Source organism: Cetorhinus maximus, chromosome 9, assembly GCF_964194155.1.
Source record: "Cetorhinus maximus chromosome 9, sCetMax3.hap1.1, whole genome shotgun sequence".
Taxonomy (NCBI): Eukaryota; Metazoa; Chordata; class Chondrichthyes; order Lamniformes; family Cetorhinidae; genus Cetorhinus; species Cetorhinus maximus.
Genome location: NC_135887.1, coordinates 25,829,777 through 25,853,882, shown reverse-complemented (window position 1 = coordinate 25,853,882; position 24,106 = coordinate 25,829,777). Strand labels below are relative to the sequence as shown.

The following is a 24,106-nucleotide window of genomic DNA, read 5'->3' as shown; positions in this document are numbered from 1 at the left end:
CTCTCTAAAGCCTTCAAATCTTTCCTAAAGTGTGATGCCCAAATTGGGCACAGTACTCCAGTTGGGACCAAACTAGTGGTTTATATCAGTTCAGCATAACTTCCTGGCTTTTGCACTCTACGGCCGGGATTTTCCAGTCCCACCCACTGCAGGAATCGTCGCAGGCGGGATGGAAAATTTGATGGACCAGCAAAAGGTCCGTTGGTTTTGGAAGAGAATTTCTGGTCTCACAGGATCCCACATGCTTTATTTGCACGTTTAGTAAGAAAAATGCACAAAAAAGTTCACATTCCTTAAACTTTTATTTCTATTCCTCATCTTTTGCCCTTATCTCCTTTCTTCCAATTCTTTATCATTTTCTGACTCATCTTCACTGAGTCTTCCCTTGTATTCTTGGCTCTTAACATATACCTCTAACGATGACACATACGTGAAGAAACATTTTTCACCATTTTTGTTGTTATTCAGTCTCCTTGTTTTAAGTCCCACCACTCACCATTATTGCACAAAACCTTTTACAATTAAAGAAATTCACAGCCAGAAAATGAGGGAGAAAGATAGAGTGGAGATGACTGGGGAAGGTGAGAGGGAGCTATGTATGACAGTGTGCGCATGAAATTCACACACTGGGCAGAATTTTAACTACAGTGCACCGTTCCCAACGGTGGAACAGGAAGTGGGCACCACTTCCACTCTTACTTTTTCCAATTTCCTATGTGATTATAATTCAAATTTAAAATGCTTTAAACGGGAGATACGTGCAATCACACGGTCGGGGAAGCATTTCAGTGGTGAAACCCACTGTCAGCTGACAATGCACTAGGAATGAGTGGGCTATGAAAAAAGCCTCCTGGACAGACAGGGGTCTCTGCATCACAGCCACAACTTTTCTGCCCAACCCATTGCCATTAACATAAGGCTCATTGAGAGCACAAAGGTGGCACGGGTGTTAAAATTTCAATTTCACTTGTAAATATTTCATGTTACATTGATTTCACTTTATTCATGTGTACATCATCGTTATTTGTTGAGCCCAGCTTAGTCAGTGAGCTAAGTGTACTGGCACGCCTCATGGTTGGGACCCATCGATGGTTACAGGGGAGTTAGGGACATTTCCTTTACTATGGAAGAAACAAAGTTGTGCTTTTTTGTTCACTCTATTGAATCTCCCTTCTGTGCACTGTAAAGGGCATTGTCCAAGATCACTCTCAGCAGAGAAAACTGAAATGTTGTAGGTAAACCCAAAGACCTGTAAGGACTCTGCCAGCCAACAGCCTGAGATGGACCAAAATATGGACAGTACTGACACTGCCCTTAAGGCCTCTCATTTTCTTACCTTGACTGACTGTTCCCACCGCCCCTCGCCACACCAAAGACACCAGGCCCTTCCCACTTCACTCCTCCATATCTCCGACCCCACCCTCTGTCCTCCCTTGGATCCCTCTTCCACTCCTCAATGACCCCAACTCACTCCACACTCCTCCCGAGCCTCCATACAAGCTGCCATCCTCCTGCTCCCCTCCCTTGTGCTGTAGAGTTAAACGAGGAAAACTGCTGACCTTCCACACCACTGGACAAAGCTGACAGCTGCACACCATCTTTAAATGAATGTGAGCCGGGAGCCACAAAATTCTCGTGCACCACTCATTTTATCATGAAGGTAGGACGCAATTACAAAATGAATTAATATATTCAGTACGGTATGTAAAAGAATTACAAGTAGGAACCTGCTACCGGACGGCACGAGGCATGACCCGCCACAAGCATACCACTGAATTAATCTCTTAATTTGAACCAGCCGTCGGGAAATCGAAGTTTCAGATCCTGCCTAATTAAGGCACCCCGCCATCATGTTCCCACCTTCTTGCAGGCCCAATAAAATCCCCACTATGTCCGGTTGAGTAGAACAATTCCAGCTTTCGTCCATCAAACATTAACCGGTACCTCAAGTGAAAATGAGTTGTGCAACAATAGGGCAATGTAAAATATAAACAGAAAATGCTGGAAAAACTCAGCAGGTCTGGCAGCATCTGTGGAGAGAGAAACAGAATTAACATTTCAAGTCTGTATGACTCTTCTTCAGAGCTATAGAGGAGTAGAAATGTGAGGGTAATAGGATAATGTAGTTTGTTTTTATTTATTCTTTCATGGGATGTAGGCATTGCTGGCAAGGCCAGCATTTATTGCCCATTCCTAATTGCCCTTGAACTGAGTCACTTGCTTGGCCATTTCAGAGGGCAATTAAGAGTCAACCACGTTGCTGTGGTTCTGGAGTCACATGTAGGCCAGACAAGGTAAGGATGGCATACTTCCTTCCCTGAAGGACATTAGTGAACCAGATGGGTTTTTACAGCAATCGATGATAATTTCATGGTCATCATTACTGAGGCTAGCTTTCAATTCCAGGTTTTTTAATTAATTGAATTCAAACTCCACCAGATGCCATGGTAGGATTCGAAGTCGTGTCCCCAGAGCATTAGCCCGGGCCTCTGGATTACAAGTCCAGTGACGTTACCAATACAGCAGCATCTCCCCCAAAGTACGGGTCTGTCACAGTGTAACACTGGGGTACAGTACTGGTGGGGACAGGTCCATCACTGTATAACACTGGGGTACAGTACTGGTGGGGACAGGTCCATCACTGTATAACACTGGGGTGCAGTACTGGTGGGGACAGGTCTGTCACTGTGCAACACTGGGGTACAGTACTGGTGGGGACAGGTCCATCACTGTATAACACTGGGATACAGTACTGGTGGGTACAGGTCTGTCACTGTGTAATACTGGGGTACAGTACTGGTGGGGACAGGTCTGTCACTATATAACACTGGGGTACAGTACTGGTGGGGACAGGTCTGTCACTGTATAACACTGGGGTACAGTACTGGTGGGGATAGGTCTGTCACTGTATAACACTGCGGTACAGTACTGGTGGGTACAGGTCTGTCACTGTATAACACTGGGGTACAGTACGGGTGGGGACAGGTCTGTCACTGTATAACACTGGGATACAGTACTGGTGGGGACAGGTCTGTCACAGTATAACACTGGGGTACAGTACTGGTGGGGACAGGTCTGTCACAGTATAACACTGGGGTACAGTACTGGTGGGGACAGGTCTGTCACTGTATAACACTGGGATACAGTACTGGTGGGGACAGGTCTGTCACAGTATAACACTGGGGTACAGTACTGGTGGGGACAGGTCTGACACTGTATAACACTGGGATACAGTACTGGTGGGGACAGGTCTGTCACAGTATAACACTGGGGTACTGTACTGGTGGGGGACAGGTCTGTCACCGTATAACGCTGGGGTATAGTACTGGTGGGGACAGGTCTGTCACCGTATAACGCTGGGGTATAGTACTGGTGGGGACAGGTCTGTCATTGTAAAATACAGGGGTACAGTACTGGTGGGAACGGGTCTGTCACAGGGGAGGTAAAAGTGCTAGTGACTTGTGGAAACGAATTACGAGTGTCAAACTAAGAATAGGTTGACTCCAATGCAATTTTCCAAAACTACGTCCATAATACACAATAACTATGAGCGGCCACTGTGGCACAGTGATATTATAGAGCCAGCAAATATAATCCTGTGGCTGTGACTCTGTTAAAGCAGATTCCAGAGCAGAAGCAGCAAACTGCGGTAGTTAGACATTTACAGCTGGTAACCAACGCTTGTTGGTAGGCTTTTCTCTTGGGGGTGCAGGAGCACAAGGACCTGGGTGTGAATATGTGCAAAAATCAATGAAGGTGGCAGGACAGATTAAGAGAGTTTATAAAGCTTATGGGATCCTGGGCTTTTTAAATAGGGGTACCGAGTACAAAAGCAAGGAAGTTATGTTAAGCCTGTATAAAACACTAGTTCAGCCTCAACTGAGTACTATGCCAGTTCTGGGCACCATACTTTGGGAATTATGTGAAAGAATTAGACAGGGTGCAGAAACAAAATCAGCAACTGCCCCCACAGTGAGAGTCAGAACCTCAGGAACTGCCCCCCAGTGAGAGTCAGCACCTTCAGGAACTGTCCCCCAGTGAGAGTCAGCACCTTCAGGAACTGTCCCCCCAGTGAGAGTCAGCACCTTTGGGAACTGTCCCCAGTGAGAGTCAGCACCTTCAGGAACTGTCCCCCAGTGAGAGTCAGCACCTTCAGGAACTGTCCCCCAGTGATAGTCAGCACCTTCAGGAACTGTCCCCCAGTGAGAGTCAGCAGCTTCAGGAACTGTCCCCCAGTGAGAGTCAGCACCTTCAAGAACTGTCCCCCAGTGAGAGTCAGCACCTTCAGGGACTGTCCCCCAGTGATAGTCAGCACCTTCAGGAATTGTCCCCCAGTGAGAGTCAGCACCTTCAGGGACTGTCTCCCAGTGAGAGTCAGCACCTTCAGGGACTGTCCCCCAGTGAGAGTCAGCACCTTCAGGAACTGTCCCCCAGTGAGAGTCAGCACCTTCAGGAACTGTCCCCCAGTGAGAGTCAGCACCTTCAGGAACTGTCCCCCAGTGAGAGTCAGCACCTTCAGGAACTGTCCCCCAGTGAGAGTCAGCGCCTTCAGGAACTGTCCCCCAGTGAGAGTCAGCACCTTCAGGAACTGTACCCCAGTGAGAGTCAGCACTTTCAGGTACTGTCCCCCAGTGAGAGTCGGCACCTTCGGGAACTGTCCCCCAGTGAGAGTCAGCACCTTCAGGAACTGTCCCCCAGTGAGAGTCAGCACCTTCAGGAACTGTCCCCCAGTGAGAGTCAGCACCTTCGGGAACTGTCCCCCAGTGAGAGTCAGCACCTTCGGGAACTGTCCCCCAGTGAGAGTCAGCACCTTCGGGAACTGTCCCCCAGTGAGAGTCAACACCTTCAGGAACTGTCCCCCAGTGAGAGTCAGCACCTTCAGGAACTGTCCCCCAGTGAGAGTCAGCACCTTCAGGAACTGTCCCCCAGTGAGAGTCAGCACCTTCAGGAACTGTCCCCCAGTGAGAGTCAGCACCTTCAGGAACTGTCCCCCAGTGAGAGTCAGCACCTTCAGGAACTGTCCCCCAGTGAGAGTCAGCGCCTTCAGGAACTGTCCCCCAGTGAGAGTCAGCACCTTCAGGAACTGTCCCCCAGTGAGAGTCAGCACCTTCAGGAACTGTCCCCCAGTGAGAGTCAGCACCTTCAGGAACTGTCCCCCAGTGAGAGTCAGCGCCTTCAGGAACTGTCCCCCAGTGAGAGTCAGCACCTTCAGGAACTGTCCCCCAGTGAGAGTCAGCACCTTCAGGAACTGTCCCCCAGTGAGAGTCAGCACCTTCAGCAACTGTCCCCCAGTGAGAGTCAGCACCTTCAGGAACTGTCCCCCAGTGAGAGTCAGCAACTTCGGGAACTGTCCCCCAATGAGGCACCACTCACTGCCTTGCGCTATGAGCAAGCATTGAAAGAAGATTTTTGCTTTTCATTCGGAAGGCTGGGAGAATCCTAGCCAGGTTTTGTTGTGGAAGTTGCCTTGATGTATTTGGTGTTGCCATTCGCAATTACGCCTGTTTTATTATTGGACAGCAGCACACAAATCTCAGTGATGGCTGCAGAGTATCAGTTAATCCCCAAAAGATTATTTCTGTTCCCACAGCTTGCTAAAAGTGCATGTAGAAGCCATTAACTGCTCTATAGAAAGTTAATTGAAGAGGAAGTGCATTTTGCTGAATTGCTCTGTGATCCTGAAATGCTCCAAAGGGACCTATTTACATTTACTCGTGTTTCCCAGTCCCTTCTTGTAACCACGCTCTAGGATGGCTGGTTCAAGACGTTCAGCAGACAAATGTTCTGAGGCTGCCTTGCAGCAACATCCTGGGCAGGGCTTGAAGTCCATGGAAAACATCTCTTGTCACATTTATCACCAGTGATGGTGTTGGCATCCATTTTGAATCAAGCCCCTGCACTGCAGGTTGGAAGGAGTAGGATGGAGACCCAGCACAAGAGACTATGTTTCCGCAGAGACAATGTAACTTTTGTCTATAATATAAAAGTAAAAAACTGTTGGTGCTGAAAATCTGAAATAAAAACAAAGTGCTGGAAATACTCAGCAGGTCTGGCAGCATCTGCGTAGTGAGAAACAGAATTAACATTTCGAGTCAAATATGACTTCTTCAGTTCAGTAATGCTGAAGACATACGTTGAAGTACTAGCTGCACGTGATCAAGCTGTTCCATACAGCTACAACACTGGCATCTACCAGACATTGTACAAAGCTGCCCAGATATCCCCTGTCCACTAAAAGCAGCCATTACCACCTCATCAGTCTGATCTCAAACACCGAAGTGATGGAAGGGAGTGTTACCAAGCAACATTTAAGTTCTTGTGGCAGGAGGAACAGAGGACAGAGAGTCTAGGGAGATGGGGTGGTTGATAGGGACAGTGTAGAGGGAGCTTTAACACTGTATCTAGCCCCACGCTGTACCTGCCCTGGGAATGTTTGATGGGGACAGTGCAGAGGGAGCTTTACTCTGTATCTAACCTGGCGATGTACCTGCCCTGGGTGTGTTTGATGAGGATGGTGGAGGGGGGCAGTGGAAGGGAGAGAGAGAAATGGGGGAGGGGTGAGCGAGAGCGCGAGCGGGAACAAGCGAGCGAGTGAGAGAGAATGAGAGAGTGAAAGAGAATGAGCGAGCGAGGGATGGGGAGAGAGAGTGACCGAGAGAGAGAGAGAGAGAGAGAGAGAGAGAGAGAGAATCAGTGAAAGTGTAAAACTAGGGCGCGAGGAGGGGGAGAGGGCGCGAGGAGGGGGAAGAGGGCACGAGGAGGGGGAAGAGGGCGCGAGGGGGGGAGAGGGCGCGAGGAGGGGGAAGAGGGCGCGAGAAGGGGGAAGAGGGCGCGAGGAGGGGGAAGAGGGCGCGAGGGGGGGAAGAGGGCGCGAGGGGGGGAAGAGGGCGCGAGGGGGGGAAGAGGGCGCGAGGGGGGGAAGAGGGCGCGAGGGGGGGAAGAGGGCGCGAGGGGGGGAAGAGGGCGCGAGGGGGGGAAGAGGGCGCGAGGGGGGGAAGAGGGCGCGAGGGGGGAGAGGGCGCGAAGGGGGGAGAGGGCGCGAGGGGGGGAGAGGGCGCGAGGGGGGGAGAGGGCGCGAGGGGGGGAGAGGGCGCGAGGGGGGGAGAGGGCGCGAGGGGGGGAGAGGGCGCGAGGGGGGAGAGGGCGCGAGGGGGGAGAGGGCGCGAGGGGGGAGAGGGCGAGCGCGAGGGCGAGCGCGAGGGAGAGGGCGAGCGCGAGGGAGAGGGCGAGCGCGAGGGAGAGGGCGAGCGCGAGGGCGAGAGAGGGCGAGCGCGAGAGAGAGGGCGAGCGCGAGGGCGAGCGCGAGAGGGCGAGCGCGAGAGAGAGGGCGAGCGCGAGAGAGAGGGCGAGCGCGAGAGAGGGCGAGCGCGAGAGAGGGCGAGCGCGAGCGCGAGAGAGAGGGAGAGGGCGAGAGAGAGGGAGAGAGGGAGAGCGCGAGAGAGAGGGAGAGCGCGAGAGAGGGGGAGAGGGCGAGAGAGAGGGAGAGGGCGAGAGAGAGGGAGAGGGAGAGCGCGAGAGAGAGGGAGAGCGCGAGAGAGAGGGAGAGCGCGAGAGAGAGGGAGAGCGCGAGGGAGGAGAGGGCGAGAGAGAGGGAGAGGGCGAGAGAGAGGGAGAGCGCGAGAGAGAGGGAGGGAGAGCGCGAGAGAGAGGGAGGGAGAGCGCGAGAGAGAGGGAGGGAGAGCGCGAGAGAGAGGGAGGGAGAGCGCGAGAGAGAGGGAGGGAGAGCGCGAGAGAGAGGGAGGGAGAGCGCGAGAGAGAGGGAGGGAGAGCGCGAGAGAGAGGGAGGGAGAGCGCGAGAGAGAGGGAGGGAGAGCGCGAGAGAGAGGGAGGGAGAGCGCGAGAGAGAGGGAGGGAGAGCGCGAGAGAGAGGGAGAGCGCGAGAGAGAGGGAGAGCGTGTGGGAGAGGGAGAGCGCGAGAGAGAGGGAGAGCGGGAGAGGGAGAGCGCGGGAGAGGGAGAGCGCGGGAGAGGGAGAGCGCGGGAGAGGGAGAGCGCGGGAGAGGGAGAGCGCGGGAGAGGGAGAGCAAGAGCCGGAGAGTGAGAGGGTGAGAGAGAGGGAGAGAGAGGGAGAACAAAAGAAAGAAAGGAGAACAAAAGAAAGAGAGGGAGAGTGAGAGAGAGAGAGAGTGAGTGAGAGAGGGAAAGAGGGAATCAGTGAAGGTGTGTAACAAGGACAACAACAAGGTTAAAAATGGAGGTGGTGGGGTCCCTGTTCCACTTTCAAAATGGAGAGCCTTTCTTGAGACTTAAAATGGATTCTACTCCTTTCCTACTACATAGACAATACACAAACCCGATTCTACCAGAACAGATGAGAAAATCAAATTCTGCAGCTGTTGTGTCTGTGGAGCACAGCATGGTTCAGTACACAGCAAGAGATTCACTCCCATCTAGTACTGTGTGGCCTCTACTTTTCTCAGGGTCAGCTTGGAACATAGGTACAGGGAGAGGCTATTTAGCCCCTCGAGCCAGTACAGCCATTGAAAGAGATCATGGCTGATCTGTGATCTAACTCCAAATATCCCCCTGTATTGTATCATTTACTACCTCTGGATAACAAAAATCTATCAATCCCAGATTTAAAATTTAACAAGTTACTTCACATCAATTGTCACTTGCAGAAGACAGTTCCAAACTTATACCATGTTTTGTGTGTAGAAGTGTTTCCTAACACCACTCCTGAAAAGCCTGACAATGCCCGAGTCCTGAACTCTCCAGCCAGTAGAAATAGTTTGTCGGTATCAACTCTCTCGGTTCCTCTTGATATGCTAAAAGTTATTGCTTATGTCATGATCGAGATGGATAGAGGGAGAGGCCGGGCGGGGAGAGGCCCGGCGGGGAGAGGCCCGGCGGGGAGAGAGGGAGGAATGTTTGGGTACAGATGTCTCTGCAGGTGATTCTTTGGTGACTTGATAGATAAGAATGGGACTAAGCAAGGGCAGTTTCACCTCACCGGACAACAGAGGAGAGGCAGCGGAGGAGGATGATGTAGTCAAAGGCTACCAACAAAGTCAAGAAGGACAAGGGATAGTAAATCATGGTCACACTCACAAAAAATGTCACTTCTGACTGATAAATGGCCATTTCTGTATTGTGGCAGGATAGAAACCTGCTTGGAGGGATTCAAACATGGAATTACAAGAAAAACGGGCAGTGTCAACACACTTCAGGGCTTTGGAGAGGAAAGGGAGGTTGTGGCTAAACAGACACACAGAGGAACAGGAGTAGGCCATTCCCTTGAGCCAATTCTGCTATTCAATTAGATTATGACTGTTCCTGTAACTCAATTCCATTTACACACCTTTGCCATATCCCATAATATCCTTACTTAATAAAATCTATCAATCTGAGTCTCTCAAATTTCAATTGAGCCCCACCACCAACAGCCATGTGGGGAGAAAGTTCCAGGTTTCCACTACCCCTTCTGTGAGAAACTGCTTGATGTCAACCCTGAACAGCCCAGTTCTCATTTTAAGATTATGCCCCTTTGTTCTGGATTTCCTCAACAGAGGAAATAGTTTCTTGTAACTACCCTTACAAATCCCTTAATCATTTTAAACACCTCAATTAATCACCCTTTAACCTTCTAAATGCAAGAGAATTCAAACCAAGTTTATGCAACCTTTAACTGAACTCATAATTTAGTTCATAAATTAAACACAGGTATAATATTTTGGTGAACTTGTGCTGCTTCCCCTCCAAGGCCAATATTTCTTTCCTGAGGTACGAAAGCCAGAACTAAACACAGTGCTCCAAGTGGGGTTTGACCAAGTCTCCATACAACTGAAGCAAGACTTCCAATCCTTTGGAAGGGGTTAAGGGGGGGGGGTCAAGATTCCATTAGTTCTGATGGAAGGTCATCAACCCGAAACATTATTTATGTTTTGCTCTACACAAGTGCTGCTTGGCCTTCCAAGTGTTCCAGAATTGTCTGTTTTTATGCCATTAGCCGTTTTTGATTGTTTTTTTTGTGCCTGCGAGCTAGCTTTTAGTGATTTGTCTACTTGGACACCCATATCCATTTGCTCTTCCGCAGCTCCAAATCTCTAATGAATAAGAAAATATTCAAATTTCATAAAAGTCGTACAGAACTTCAGTATTGGTGGTAAATGAGACGTTAAAGCTTTTCGTCTTGCACTCACCAGGGCATTTCGCAAGAATGCCAATATAAGATGAAAACAACAATCTATACTGTATGAGAAGAGAGTGATGATTGTTTGGCAAATGGACTCTGATTGGTAGAGGCGCTGCCATGGAGAATGCACCAATTGATGGTGACTGAGAGTTAAGTGCCAAACATTGTTTGAAATTTAAACCAGGCAGCTTGACCCTGATTGGTCAAGGGCATTTCCCTGATGAATGAGTCAGCGAATGGCTGTCACTTATTTTGTTTAGGTGGAATAGGTGTAGTGTGTGTACATATTCTTGCTGTTTGTAAAGAACAGGGCCCTGTGTATTATATGCTTCGCCATGTCTCTTTTTTACAAGCCAATACTCAAGATTTCTTTATCTTGCATCCATTATCTTCACACTTTCCAACACTGAATTAAATTTCACCCAACTTATTTAATCTATGTCCCTTTGTAACATCCTGCACGTGAAGAGTCAGACAGACACATGCTACAGACACACAGAGCACCCAGCAGACACACAGGACAAGGAGTGACACAAACATACAGGAGACTAGCGCAATACAGGCCGTGCATCGGACACACACAGTAGACACATGCACACACTGGATGGTCACGAACATACAATGGGCGTGTGCACGCACGGCACACGGGACACACGGGACACACGGCACACTGCCTGTTAGCCAATTCTTAATTCATGTTAGTATATTGCATATTACCTCCTATCCCATGTGCTTTAATTTTGCTAACCAACCTCCTGTGGAGGGCTTTATCGAAAACCTTCTAAAAATCCAAGTACACTGCATCCAGACTCCACTTTATCAATTCCTTTAGTAACATTCTCAAAAAACTCCAACAGGTTTATCAAACATGATTTCCCAATCGCAAATTCATGTTGACTACGGCCAATCAGATCATGATTATCCAAGTGTCCATTTAGCATATCCTTTAAAACAGATTTTCCTTACTATTGACGTAAGGCTAATAAGTCTGTAGTTCCTAGTTCTCTCTCTCTCTCCCACCCTTCTTAACTAGTGAAGTAACACACACACACCTGCCGCGCGCACCGCCCACTCGCTGGGTGCGCGCGCACACGCACACACACACACACACACACACACACACACAGTGCAAGAGCCTGAAGACAGAGTGGCACACAAGCACCCACACATACTGAGGAAAGAGCAAACCACACACACACACCATAGGGAACAACACACAAGTAGACCAGAGGGCAGTGTGATAGATAGATAAATGCAAACATATTACAGCCCCAAAGTCTCAAGGCTTTGGCCCAGAAATTCCACATTTGGATAAGGTATATCACTCTCAGACCGCATTAATCTGTATCATTTACATATTACAAAATTACTAGTTTATTCCACATTCCATACTCACATTCTGCAGTGACAACAATTCTTTACAATGTCACAATAACCTCACTGGTGTCATAGCAGATTTCTCATTACATCACAGTGGCCTAGCTGCCCTCGCAGTTTAATTATTTCCACTGGCAATATCTGTACCACCCTCCAAAGATGCTCTGAGTCTGGACCACAGATTAGCAAAAAACATAAATAGGTTCATAAGGGAAGGAATGTCTAGTGTGATTGGTAAGAACGAATTAAGTTAGTTTACAAACATGCTAATATCCTGCAGGGTCCTAGATCACACAGCGCCACTTTGAATACACCATCCATGACCAACAAATTGCCAACCATGAATACTATTTATAACAGCACTGCATTTCCAATTATAGCCTTTAAGAGAAGAGATAAGTGATGTCACTGAATTAATAATCTAAATTCAATGGTTGAGTTGACAAGAGTCAGTGCATTTAGCTAGCTCTTATACTTTTAAGGCAGTATTAGAACTGCTCTCTTGGGAAACCACATTGGCAATGCCTGACTGCCATCCTGTGTGTTATGTATTTCTGTATATTCCACCTGCAAGGAGGACGCTTATATTCACACTGTCAGTAATTCAGCAGCTCCCAATGATCCGTGCCCTCAGGCTGTACATTTATAAAATAAGTCACAAGTGACACAGAACATGGATTAAGCCACTACAAGCAATTTGCAAATCACATAGTATATAACAACACTTCAGCTCAAGTCACAATTTACTGTCCACCATTTGCAATGATATCTGCTGCCACAAAAACATTTACAGGACTTCCTAAGAATATAATTGTCTAATATGAAAGCACAATACCGTGAATACTGGAAATCTGACAAAAACAAAGTGTTTTTGTGAAAAACTCAGGTTTGGCAGCACTTGTGGAGGCAGAAACAGAGTTAATGTTTTGAGCTAAATGGCTCTTCTTTGGGAAGGGGGGTAGAAATGTGATGGGGTTATGCTGTTGAAAGGGGGAGTAGTAGGTAGAATATTAATGGCAGAATAAAGATCAGATGAAAGCAAAATACTACGGATGCTGGAAATCTGAAACAAAAACAAAAATTGCTGGAAAAGCTCAGCAGGTCTGAAAGCATTTGTGGAGAGGAAGACAAAGTTAACGTTTCGAGTCGGTATGACTCTTCATCAGAACTAAAGAGAAATAGAAATGTGGTGAAATATAAGCTGTTTAAGGGGGATTGAATAGGTGAAGCAGGATACAGGGCCAGTGATAGGTGCAGGCAAAGGAGAGATTGCCAAAGATGTCATAAACAAAAGGTCAAAGGGGTGTTGATGGTGGTGATATTAGCTAAAGGATGTGCTAATGGTGACATTAAGGGTAGAAAGCAGGATGAGCAAGTGACAGATGGCCCTGATGGGGGGAAGGGGATGGAAATAGGCTAAAAGGTGGAGATAAAACAATATGGAAATAAATTGTAAAAATAATAATAGAAATAGGTGGGAAAAGAAAAATATATATATAAAAAATATATATATAACAATTATTAGAAAAAAGGGGATAAAAAGGGGTGAGGATGGAGGAGAGAGCTCATGTTCTGAAGTTGTTGAACTCAATGTTAAGTCCGGAAGGCTGTAAAGTGCCTAGTCGGAAGATGAGGTGCTGTTCCTCCAGTTTGCGTTGAGCTCACTGGAACATTGCAGCAGGCCAAGGACGGACATGTGGGCATGAGAGCACGGTGGTGTGTTGAAATGGCAAGCGACAGGGAGGTCTGGGTCATGCTTGCGAACAGACCGAAGATGTTCCGCAAAGCGGTCACCCAGTCTGCGTTTGGTCTCTCCAATGTAGAGGAAACTGCATTGGGAGCAGCGAATGCAGCAGACTAAATTGAGGGAAGTGCAAGTGAAATGCTGCTTCACTTGAAAGGAGTGTTTGGGCCTTTGGACAGTGAGCAGGGGGGAAGTAAAGGGGCAGGTGTTGCACCTTCTGCGGTTGCATGGGAAGGTGCCGTGGGAGGGGGTTGAGGTGTAGGGGGTGATGGAGGAGTGGACCAGGGTGTCCTGAAGGGAACGGTCCCTACGGAACGCCAACAGGGATGGGTGAAGGGAAGATGTGTTTGGTGGTGGCATCATGCTGGAGTTGGTGGAAATGGCGGAGGATGATCCTTTGAATGCAGAGGCTGGTGGGGTGATAAGTGAGGACAAGGGGGACCCTATCATGGTTCTGGGAGGGAGAGGAAGGTGTGAGGGCAGATGCGCGGAAAATAGTCAGACAAGGTTGATATAAATAAAGATCAGCTCTGTCTGAAAGCAAAACATGAAAACAAGACAAAGACTGGCACTTGGCAAAAACAAAGAATCAAAACGGGGCAGTGTGTTCATGGTCTGAAGTTGTTGAACTCAATGTTGAGTCTGAAGGCTGTAAAGTGCCTAATCGAAAGATGAGGTTCTGTTTCTCCAGCTTGTGTTGGGCTTCACAGGAACACTGTAGCAGGCCAAGCACAGGAACGTGCTTGCTCTCACTCTCACATTTGTGTCCTTGAAATGTTAACTCTGTTTCTCACCCTGCAGATGCTGCCAGACAATACAACTGTCTCCCTCTCTGAGATGTACCCATGCACAGGTTACACATATCACAGGAGGGAGTTACTTTCAAAGGTGTGAAGCTGTTCACATCTCACGCCTGGGGTTTACATCACTTCAGCTGTTCAATGTGCTAAAACACTGTTGGGTTAATGTGCTGCTTTGGGTGGATTAGCGCAGCAACACCTGGGTATAATACAAGGAATACTGCTTAAATCAGCCACTCAAGATGCTGCCATAACCCCTTTGCAGCGGTTATTTTACCGTGGTGGACAGGCAATTAACCACGTGCATTGACTTGTCCAAGCAAATTTGTGACAATTGCAGGTTCCAATTTCTAGAAAGCGGAATTCTGCATTGTGCTTCAACAAGCCGCATTGCTACTTCACATCAAAATAGCTCAGAAAGAGTTAATGCCAAGTTTATTTAACATGTTAAAACTGCTGGCATTACAATATTTAATTTCAACACTATTCAGGAAATGAAAATCTCTGAGGAGCCATTGAAGTGTCATCTTTAATATACAAGAGAAAAAAAGGTCTTTTGCACTTACCCTATCTTTGTGAACAGCTTCCCTTGGGCATGGAGGAAATTCAGGATAAATCTTTTATTCAGCTGTTTTTTGGGGGGAGGTGGAAGGGAAGGAAAGAAAAAGATGGGGGAGAGAGAGAGAGAGAGAGAAACAATTAATCTACTCGCAGCATGTTCTTATCAGCAGTCAACATCAGAGACAGAGGACAGCATGACCACAACTCAGTGGCAAGAAGCAGATGCTTGGAGCAGGAACGTGCCCACAAACACACAGGCCTGCAGCTCCTGCCAAGGCTCCCTCCATGCTCAGCACCAATCAGCAGAGTGCCGCCCTCTGCTGGTAATGAGTGGCACACCATGTCCCAGTATGCATTCCCCAGAGAACTACAGACAAGTATCGCCTGACCTTTGGGCCTATTTGACAACAGGGGAACAAAGTTACATGCAAAGCATTTATTGTAAATCGCACAAACACGTATTAACCACCCTACAGAAATCAGGTGCCTTTCACAGGTCAGGGCTGCAGTTAATAATCAGAACGCAAAGCCATGTTTAATCTGTTCGGTATTTCACCCAATGCCTCACACAGAGTTTTCTGAGTCTGCAGCCTCCCCTCACTCAGCTAATGATGCAAAAGTGCATCACAAGTTTAAATCTCAATATCATCGATTCAGCAGGTGGTGGCGTAGGTGTGGCAGGGAAGCATCATGTCAAGGCCTGTATAGGGAGAAGGAAACGGCCAGCAAGAATCACTCGTGGGTTATTTGCACACAGCAAGCAGTATATTCAGACCGATTGTGACAGAGCTCCAGAAAATGGGATACATGTACAGCCTCCTGGGTAACAGAGCGAGGCCCCAGGCAGACCAGGGAGGAAGCCAGGAATCAGTTGGGATGGGTGGAGGGGTGGTGGAGAAGGTGAGTGAGGGAGTGTTGATTTCCTACTCTAGCTCTCTAAGTAACAGTCACCCTGCCCCAGCCTCAACCAGGGCTCTCAGGTTCTGTTAGGAAATGACAGATGAGAAGCCTGCAAGACCTCTCCCGTTCCCCCAAAGGCAAAACTCTGAACAGCATAAAGAAATTAGAAATACACAACACTGCTGTCGCTTCTGTATTTCATTTCAAGAAACATGTACAACACACGCAATCCTGTTTCTGGGTTCTGTGTTTCAATCATTTAGAAAAAGCTCAAGTCAACAGCTGGTACAAAGGGCAAACATTCCAAATACAGCCTCCGCTTTGAACTCAGTGCCCCAGGAACCTATCTCCACAGGCACAGTTCAAAGTGTTCTTTGACTGGGCCAGCTCGCCAAACTCAAAAACATTGTTTCTGTTGCAGAGTAGTATATAACAGGACAAGACTGAACAGTATTTATTACAGGGACATTAAACTAGGACTGGTACCAATTTGCACAGTTTAATTGCTAAAACCACAATTAAACAATGCATCATCGGTAAACAGGCCGAAAGGTCAGCCCTTACTGTCTCACCACCTTCATAATGTTTTAAATCCCAATGTTCATTTAAGCAGAAAATTCAGATGTTTGCAGTGCAGTCTGCCTGACAGAAGAAGCATAAACAGCAAGTTTATGTAGTGAGTCACTGGGCTATGCAGACCAGAAAGTCCCAAGATAAGTCTGTGGTGCATTAGCTCAGCCGTGGCAGTGGGAGTTGGTACTTCAATTGGTCTTGATGGCTGTGGGCAAGAGAGGGCCATGTCAGCCATATTTCTGGCCTCCCACTCCTAACCGTTATTTAGTGACCCCCTGCTGAAAAGTGTGTGTGTTTGGAGATGCAGAAGCGGGAGCAGATGGAGAGGGAGGGAAACAAGATGATGCTCAGCAGGTGGACAGCTTGCCAACACTCAATGTCTGGGTGAAGAAATGGCCATTTGCGCAAGATACCAGACAACATCTGGCACCAGTGGAACCCAAACTCCAGTAATGGAACTATTTCTTCAGGGGAAATGGGGAGAAAGTAGGCAGAAAAATCAAAAGAGTCTCAGCTTTACAGCCATTTTAAGTACAGATCAAGCCAATGGCTGGTTGCTTTTTTGACTTATTCATTGACCAGCAACACCCCACTGCACAGCCTGCAATGCTGTGTATGGTTGGGCATCTAAAGTCAACTATTTTCTAATAAAAGCACTCAACCCCCAAGAACACCACTCTCACAGTTGCAACGAACTTTGATAGGACAAGAGCACATTAATTCAAGAACCACAGCCAGGTAGTGGGAGTCAGCTTCAGTTCCCTCAGTCAACTTAGTTTCACTTAGATCTAGAGGGGTGGGAAAACAGACCAAACCAAAAATAAAAAGCCCCTTAGTGCGCATTCTCAAACACGTTTACACTTAAATATAGCTGACAATGAATGAAAGCAGCAACAAAAGGGAGGGGAGGGCTGAAAACACACCACTTTCCACTTTGTTCATAGCTTAATAAGGAGTATGAGGTGAGGCAGGTGGTAGATTGACTCACATGAGCTGCTGTACACTTGGCTCCAACGTGCAGCCTCGCCACCGCTACACGGATCTTGTCACGTCGCTGCACCACATTTACTACAAGTGTGTGGTTTTGTGTTTAACCAAGCCAACTGCAACCTGGCACACACTGGTCGACGATAGCAATATGAGTACATTGGAAACCAGCAGCACTTCTTGAAATGACTCGTGGTGATGTTACCACTTCAGAAGTGGTTTGAGTGACCGGGGTCACAAAGTACACAAACTCAGCCTGTATGTGACATCAGTCAAATCATTACAACATATAGTACCCTGCACTTCCTCAGCTATGATTAGTTTGGACTTTTCCACAACCCACTACACAATAACCCATTGGATGCTGAACAGGTTAACTCATGGTGGAAAGGGGTTTGTTTTACATGATCAAGGTGTCAAAGCAGCCAGTGAATTACTTAGGGGTATGGGCTACAGGCACTCCATTATCACATACAGACAGTCATACTTCACTTGTCAGCGTAGACAGCAATAGGTGTTCAATGGTGGCGGGGATCAGCATCTTCTCTTAACATTCACACAGGTGCACTTCCAGCAAGGGCCACTGAGGATCAGGAATCCTGGCTGATCGTACTGTGGAGGGTTACTGAGGGGGCAGACACCAATAGCAGCCCCTCCTGCGCACCCCCGCCCCCCCCCACCCCCACCCCCACCCCACCGCCACCCATACACGCCCCACCCAGACAATTAAAACCACTCTTTAAATGAATCAAAATCAAAAGATCTTTTTATGACTCAGAACATCATAAAGTGGGTTTAACACTGTGCCACTGAACTTCAGGATAATCAGTTCAAATGCTGGACAGCCACAAACACTAGTGTCACGTTCCTAAGACATGAAAGAGATCATAAACTGTTTAATTTGACAAGGAAGTATTCAATGAACGGCATGACACTAGGAAGTTTTGAGGAACAAAGGGACCTTGGCATGTGTGTCCATAGATCTCTGAAGGCAGAGGGGCATGTTAGTGGGGTGGTGAAAAAGGCATATGGGACACTTGCCTTTATCAATCGAGGCATAGATTACAAAAGTAGGGAGGTCATGTTGGAGTTGTATAGAACCTTGGTGAGGCTATAACTGGAGTACTGTGTGCAGTTCTGGTCGCCACATTATAGGAAGGATATGATTGCACTGGAGGGGGTACAGAGGAGATTCACCAGGATGTTGCCTGGGATGAAACATTTAAATTATGAAGAGAGGTTGGATAGACTTGGGTTGTTTTCGTTGGAGCAGAGAAGACTGAGGGGCGACCTGATCGAGGTGTACAAGATTATGAGGGGCATGGACAGGGTGGATAGGGAGCAGCTTTTCCCCTTAGTTGAAGAGTCAGTCACAAGGGGACATAATTTCAAGGTGAGGGGCAGGAGGTTTAGTGGGGATGTGAGGTAAAACTTTTTTACCCAGAGGGCGGTGACAGTCTGGAATGCGCTGCCTGGGAGGGTGGTGGAGGCGGGTTGCCTCACATCCTTTAAAAAGTACCTGGATGAGCACTTGGCACATAATAACATTCAAGGCTATGGGCCAAATGCTGGTAAATGGGATTAGGTAGGTAGGTCAGGTGTTTCTCACGTGTCGATGCAGACTCGATGGGCTGAAGGGCCTCTTCTGCACTGTGATTCTGTAAAGCAAACTTTACTTTTTTTGCTTTACTTTTTTGGACTTTTCTGAACCAAAAAATGGCCGCTACAGGTCACATGATTCACAAATTGACTGCAGTTTCTGGAAATTTCCAACAGCAGTTGCAGGACAAAAGCTCAACCCTCATCCTTGTGGAAACTCACACCTCTCGTTGTGAGGACACATTACAATCAACAAAACCAGGGACCAGCAGACGATCTATCTTCCCAGGCAGGTCCTATAACAAATTGAGAGCCATCGAAACTCGTTATACCTGCAGAGGCGCTAATTGCCACCACCTAAGGTTAACAATGGATTTTGACCAGAGGCACAGAAACTGCTTGTTAGCCTGCAATGGACTCATAAATGGGCAACATCACATGACCTAAGCTTCTAGCCTTTGGAAGTTTTAATATTACATTTCTAGGCTTGTAACTCAATCTGCTGTTTAACCTCCAGCCTGCAAACATACAGCAGGGCTCCAGGCTGACCAAGATCCTGCATCAAGTCTAAGCCTTCTCGATGCCTGTTTCTCTGGAAGATTCCTGCCATGGCCTGCTGAATAGACCAAGTCTCTGTATACCAACCTCATCTCGCTGCATCATCATCAAATTTAAAGGAAGTCTGCAACTCCTGCTTCAGTAGCTGAACCCGCCTGAACTATAGCTCCTCCGTGAAGGAACCCTCACTGGACTCTGACTTTCTGACTCTGGCAATAACATGAACTGATATCAACATCTGTGGTTCTTTTCCTTTTTAAGTTATTCATAGGTGTAAAAACTCCTCTTTCCTATCTTAATGTGTGCTTGTGTGTGTGTGTGTGTGTGTGTGTGTGTGAAATTGCGACCGTTCCCCAGGTTTGAATGTATGAATAAACAATACTTCTGATTTAACTCGAAAGAAAGTTTGCTGCGAGTCACTTTAAAAATTGACTTCACAAACCGAGAGTTTGGGTAAACACACCACAGCCGATTCCAAAAATTAAAACAGACACTGAGAAAATAAAGGAGTTCAGGTTCGCCTCTCTCCCCTGTCTGTAACACTAGCATCACTGGGAATTCAGCAGAGGAAAATCTCAACAATGCTTTAAAATGTTTTTCTTTTTAATGCAGGTGGTTGTATGTTTTGGTGAATTCTTATGTCCAACAAGACGAAAGATGGCAGCTCTGGGGCACGGTGTCCGCACTCTACATCAAGCACACCTGAATCAAATGCAGATAAAAGCTCCCTCTACATTGTTCTATCATTTAAATTCTCTTGTGACTCCCCTGGCACCACCCCTCCAACCGCAAAGGAGCACCCCTTACAGCACCAAGGTGGCATTTTGTCTTTTTCCAAGCCAACCATTTTTGTGTGCCTCTCTCAGCGAGACATTTTTTGATTCATCTGCTTTGTGTTGAGGGCCTGAGCTTAGGCTGATCCAGACATTGCTGACTGCAAGGGGCTAAAGTGAGTAAAGAGACACTTTTACTATGAGGTTGGCATCACTGGGAACCTTGTGAGAAGTGAATCCTAATGCCTTTGACAAACGGTCTCCAGCATAAAGAACAATGCATGCTTGGGAATCATAAAAATGTACCCTGTCAGTGACTTACTGACAGAACCACACACAGGACACCATGCTGTATACAACTATCTCAGCCCAAGTTGCCAATGTTTGCTCGGGTTCTACCCAATAGGATCCTTTCATTTACAGCATGGAGCATAATGGAGGGAGACTGAAAACCACATGCTTTCTTTTCTTACAGCTTCAGTTGAAAAGTGCTATTGAGATGTAGCTGGTTCCACTCAAACCAGAGAAACTTCACAGCAACTAACACTCCTGTCACAGTCGAACATGAGCTTCTCTCGAACAACTACTAGGACATTTTACATCTTTTCTTTTGTTAGTCTAGATTGCAGAGAGCATTGAGAACACAGCAGCTTCCACCAAATAGATCACTCTCCCCTCATCTCCCCACCCCAACCTCACTCCCCCATCTGACAGAATGGCAGCCTCATGTCTTTTGGTGGTCTGTAATTCTACCACTGTGACAGGGCACCTCAATCTCCCACAAACAGAACAGAAACAACAAACTTGTGAGCACCTTCTAAAAGATGCCAAACTTTAATTATTTGCACCTCAATCAATGTTGATGCAAATATGACAAAAAAAGCTGTAGGATTTTAGGCTTCCTCAGATGTTCCTCATTCAGCAGGAGTAGGTAAGTCTCTGAAATTGGAGAGGTCAAAGCTCCACACTAGGCCCAGATAATGGCAGCATAAAGAAAATTATCCTACTAGGCAGCATTGTAGGTCGCATTACGGAACAAGTCATTGAATGGGAGTTTATTATTTTGAAATAACAGCTCCAAGCAGCCTTGAGACTCAAAATACTGGACAAAAAGCTATGCTCAATTTCAGATAAGTCACCAGCACAAAAAAAATCCCCTTCTCTGTATAGCTGATTAAAGCAAGTAACTGCCCTTTATATCCTGCTTACACAGTTAAAACTGGGTGAAATGGTAAATAAGTGAGGGAACCAAAGTCAGGCTGAGGTGGGGAATATAATTTCAGTATCATCACAGGTATGTAATTTTCAAGATTCACATATTCAGTGTCAGCTATGAGAGTTTCTGGGTGAAGTTCCTAATTCAATGAAGAGTGCAGGAGGGCATGCCAGGAGCAGCACCAGGCATATTTAAAAAATGAGGTGTCAACCTGACGAAGCTATAACGCAGGACTACTTGCGTGCCAAACAGCATAAGCAGCAAGCGATAGATAGGGCTAAGCAATCCCACAACCATCGGATCAGATCTAAGCTCTGCAATCCTACCACATCCAGTGGTGAATGGTGGTGGACAATTAAACAAATCACTGGAGGAGGTGGTTCCACAAATATCCCCATCCTCAATGATGGAGGAGCCCAGCACATCAGTGCAAAAGATAAGGCTGAAGCATTTGCTACAACCTTCAGCCAGAAGTGCCAAGTGGGTGATCCATCTCGGCCTCCTCCGGAGGTCCCCAGTAGCATAGGTGTCAGGCATGCCCTGTACACAAAAAGCAGGACAAATCCAACCCGGTCAATTACCGCCCCATCAGTCTACTCTCCATCAGCAGTAATGAAATGGAAGGGGTCATCAACAGTGCTTTCAAGCGGCACTTGCTTAGCAATAACCTGCTCTCTGACACTCAGTTTGGGTTCCACCAGGGCCACTCAGCTCCTGACCTCATTACAGCCTTGGTTCAAACATGGACAAAAGAGCTGAACTCCAGAGGCGAGGTGAGAACGACTGCCCTTGACATCAAGGTCACATTTGACCGAGTGTGGCTTCAAGGAGCCTGAGCAAAACTGGAGTCAACGGGAATCGGGGGAAAACTCTCCATTGGTTTGAGTCATACCTAGCACAAAGGAAGATGGTTGTGGTTGTTGAAGGTCAGTCATCTCAGCTCCAAAACATCACAACAGGGGTTCCTCAGGGTAGTGTCCTTGGCCCAACCATCTTCAGCTGCTTCATCAATGACCTTCCTTCCATCATAAGGTCAAAAGTGGGGATGTTCGCTGATGATTGCACAATGTTCAGCACCATTAACGACGACTCAGATACTGAAGCAGTCCATGTCCAAATGCTGCAAGGCCCAGACAATATCCAGGATTGGGCTGACAAGTGGCAAGTAACATTCGTACCACACAAGTGTCAGGCAATGGCCATCTCCAACAAGAGAGAATCCAACTATCGCCCCTTGACGTTCAAATGGCATTACCATCACTGAATCCCCCACTATCAACATCCCAGGGGTTACCATTGACCAGAAATAGAACTGGGCTAGCCATATAAATACTGTGGCTACAAGAGGTCAGAGGCCAGGAATCGTGCGACAAGTAACCCACCTCCTGACTCCTTAAGGCCTGTCCACCATCTACAAGGCACAAGTCAGGAGTGTGATAGAATACTCCCCACTTGCCCTGGATGAGTGAAGCTCCCACAACACTCAAGAAGCTTGACACCATCCAAGACAAAGCAGCCTGCTTGATTGGCACCCCATCCACAAACATTCATTCCCTCCACCATCGACGCACAGTAGCAGCAGTATATACCATCTACAAGATGCACTGCAGTAATTCACCAAGGCTCCTTACACAGCACCTTCTAAACCCACGACCGCTGCCATCTAGAAGGAAAAGGGCAGCAGATACATGGGAACACCACCACCTGGAAGTTCCTCTCCAAGTCACTCACCATCTTGACTTGGAAATATATCGCCAGTCCTTCACTGTCGCTGGGTCAAAATCCTGGAACTCCCTTCCTAATAGCACTATGGGTGTACCTACACCACATGGACTGAAATGGGTTCAAGAAAGCAGCTCACCACCACCTTCTCAAGGGCAACTAGGGATGGGCAATAAATGCTGGCCAAGCCAGCGAAGCCCACATCCCATGAATAAAAAAATGTACCCTATTCACGGCCCTCAGAACAATTCACTACAATGCCTAGAACTCAGGGACACTGGGTTTAACACATTAATATGACATTTGGTGCAGCTACAACTGGAACACCACATAAGTAAAACGACTTAATAAGACAAGAGAAGCAAGACATTAACTTCAAACATTCAGTTCCTTCAGCGACCTCCGCTGCTTCTTCTCAGAGAAGACTCAGCTGTTACTGCATGTTCACAGACATTCAGAACTTTCAGGCTCGACCACTGATATCCTTCTCATTAGTAGGTGGCACAACAAAGTAAGGAACATATTTTAACCAATTTAGACTAAAGGATCACTCATGATTTGAGATTTCACGCTCCTTTTCAGCAGTAATCAAATATTACCTCAGGGCAGTATCAACCAGGACTATAAAACTGTTTTCAAATCTAGCACTGATTGCTAGGAAGGAAAGTTCCTTCTCTGACTGGTAACGCAGACTGGGATTGAGTTTGGAACAAATTCAACAAACTTTTAATGGCAATGGACCAAAGCAGAAAAGTGCCTCAAATTTGACAAAATTGGTAATGAGAGACTACAGAATGTGTGGTGAAGCACTGAAAACTTTGGCACAGAGAAGTTCTACAAACAGCAAGGAAATAAATGACCAGGTAAAAAAAAAATTAGTGCTGTTAGCTCAGAGATAAACGTTGTGCAACTGTGTCACGGGACACTTTAAATCCACGTTGGCCAGGAAGAAATGTCTCATGCGATATACTGCATCTCTGACAGTGCATTCCTTCCTCATTGAAGTGACAATTTAGTTTAAGAGTTCAAATCTCTGGATCGAGATTTGAACTAATAACCTTCTGACATAGGTAAGAATGCTACCCACTGAGCTAAGGCTGACACTTAAAAATTTGATTTACTCAGTCACTTTAGACCAATGTCACAGGTTTGTTTACATGTC

General features: G+C 47.1%; 1 protein-coding gene across 1 annotated transcript in view; it reads right to left on the bottom strand.

The window, feature by feature from the left end:
• The window catches only part of smg6 (SMG6 nonsense mediated mRNA decay factor), a 418,703-nt gene that overhangs the window by 327,173 nt on the left and 67,424 nt on the right, over positions 1-24,106 (bottom strand). Inside the window, 1 exon segment of the mRNA XM_078548325.1 lies at positions 14,622-14,683. Within this exon segment, the coding sequence (XP_078404451.1) occupies positions 14,622-14,683 (62 nt within the window).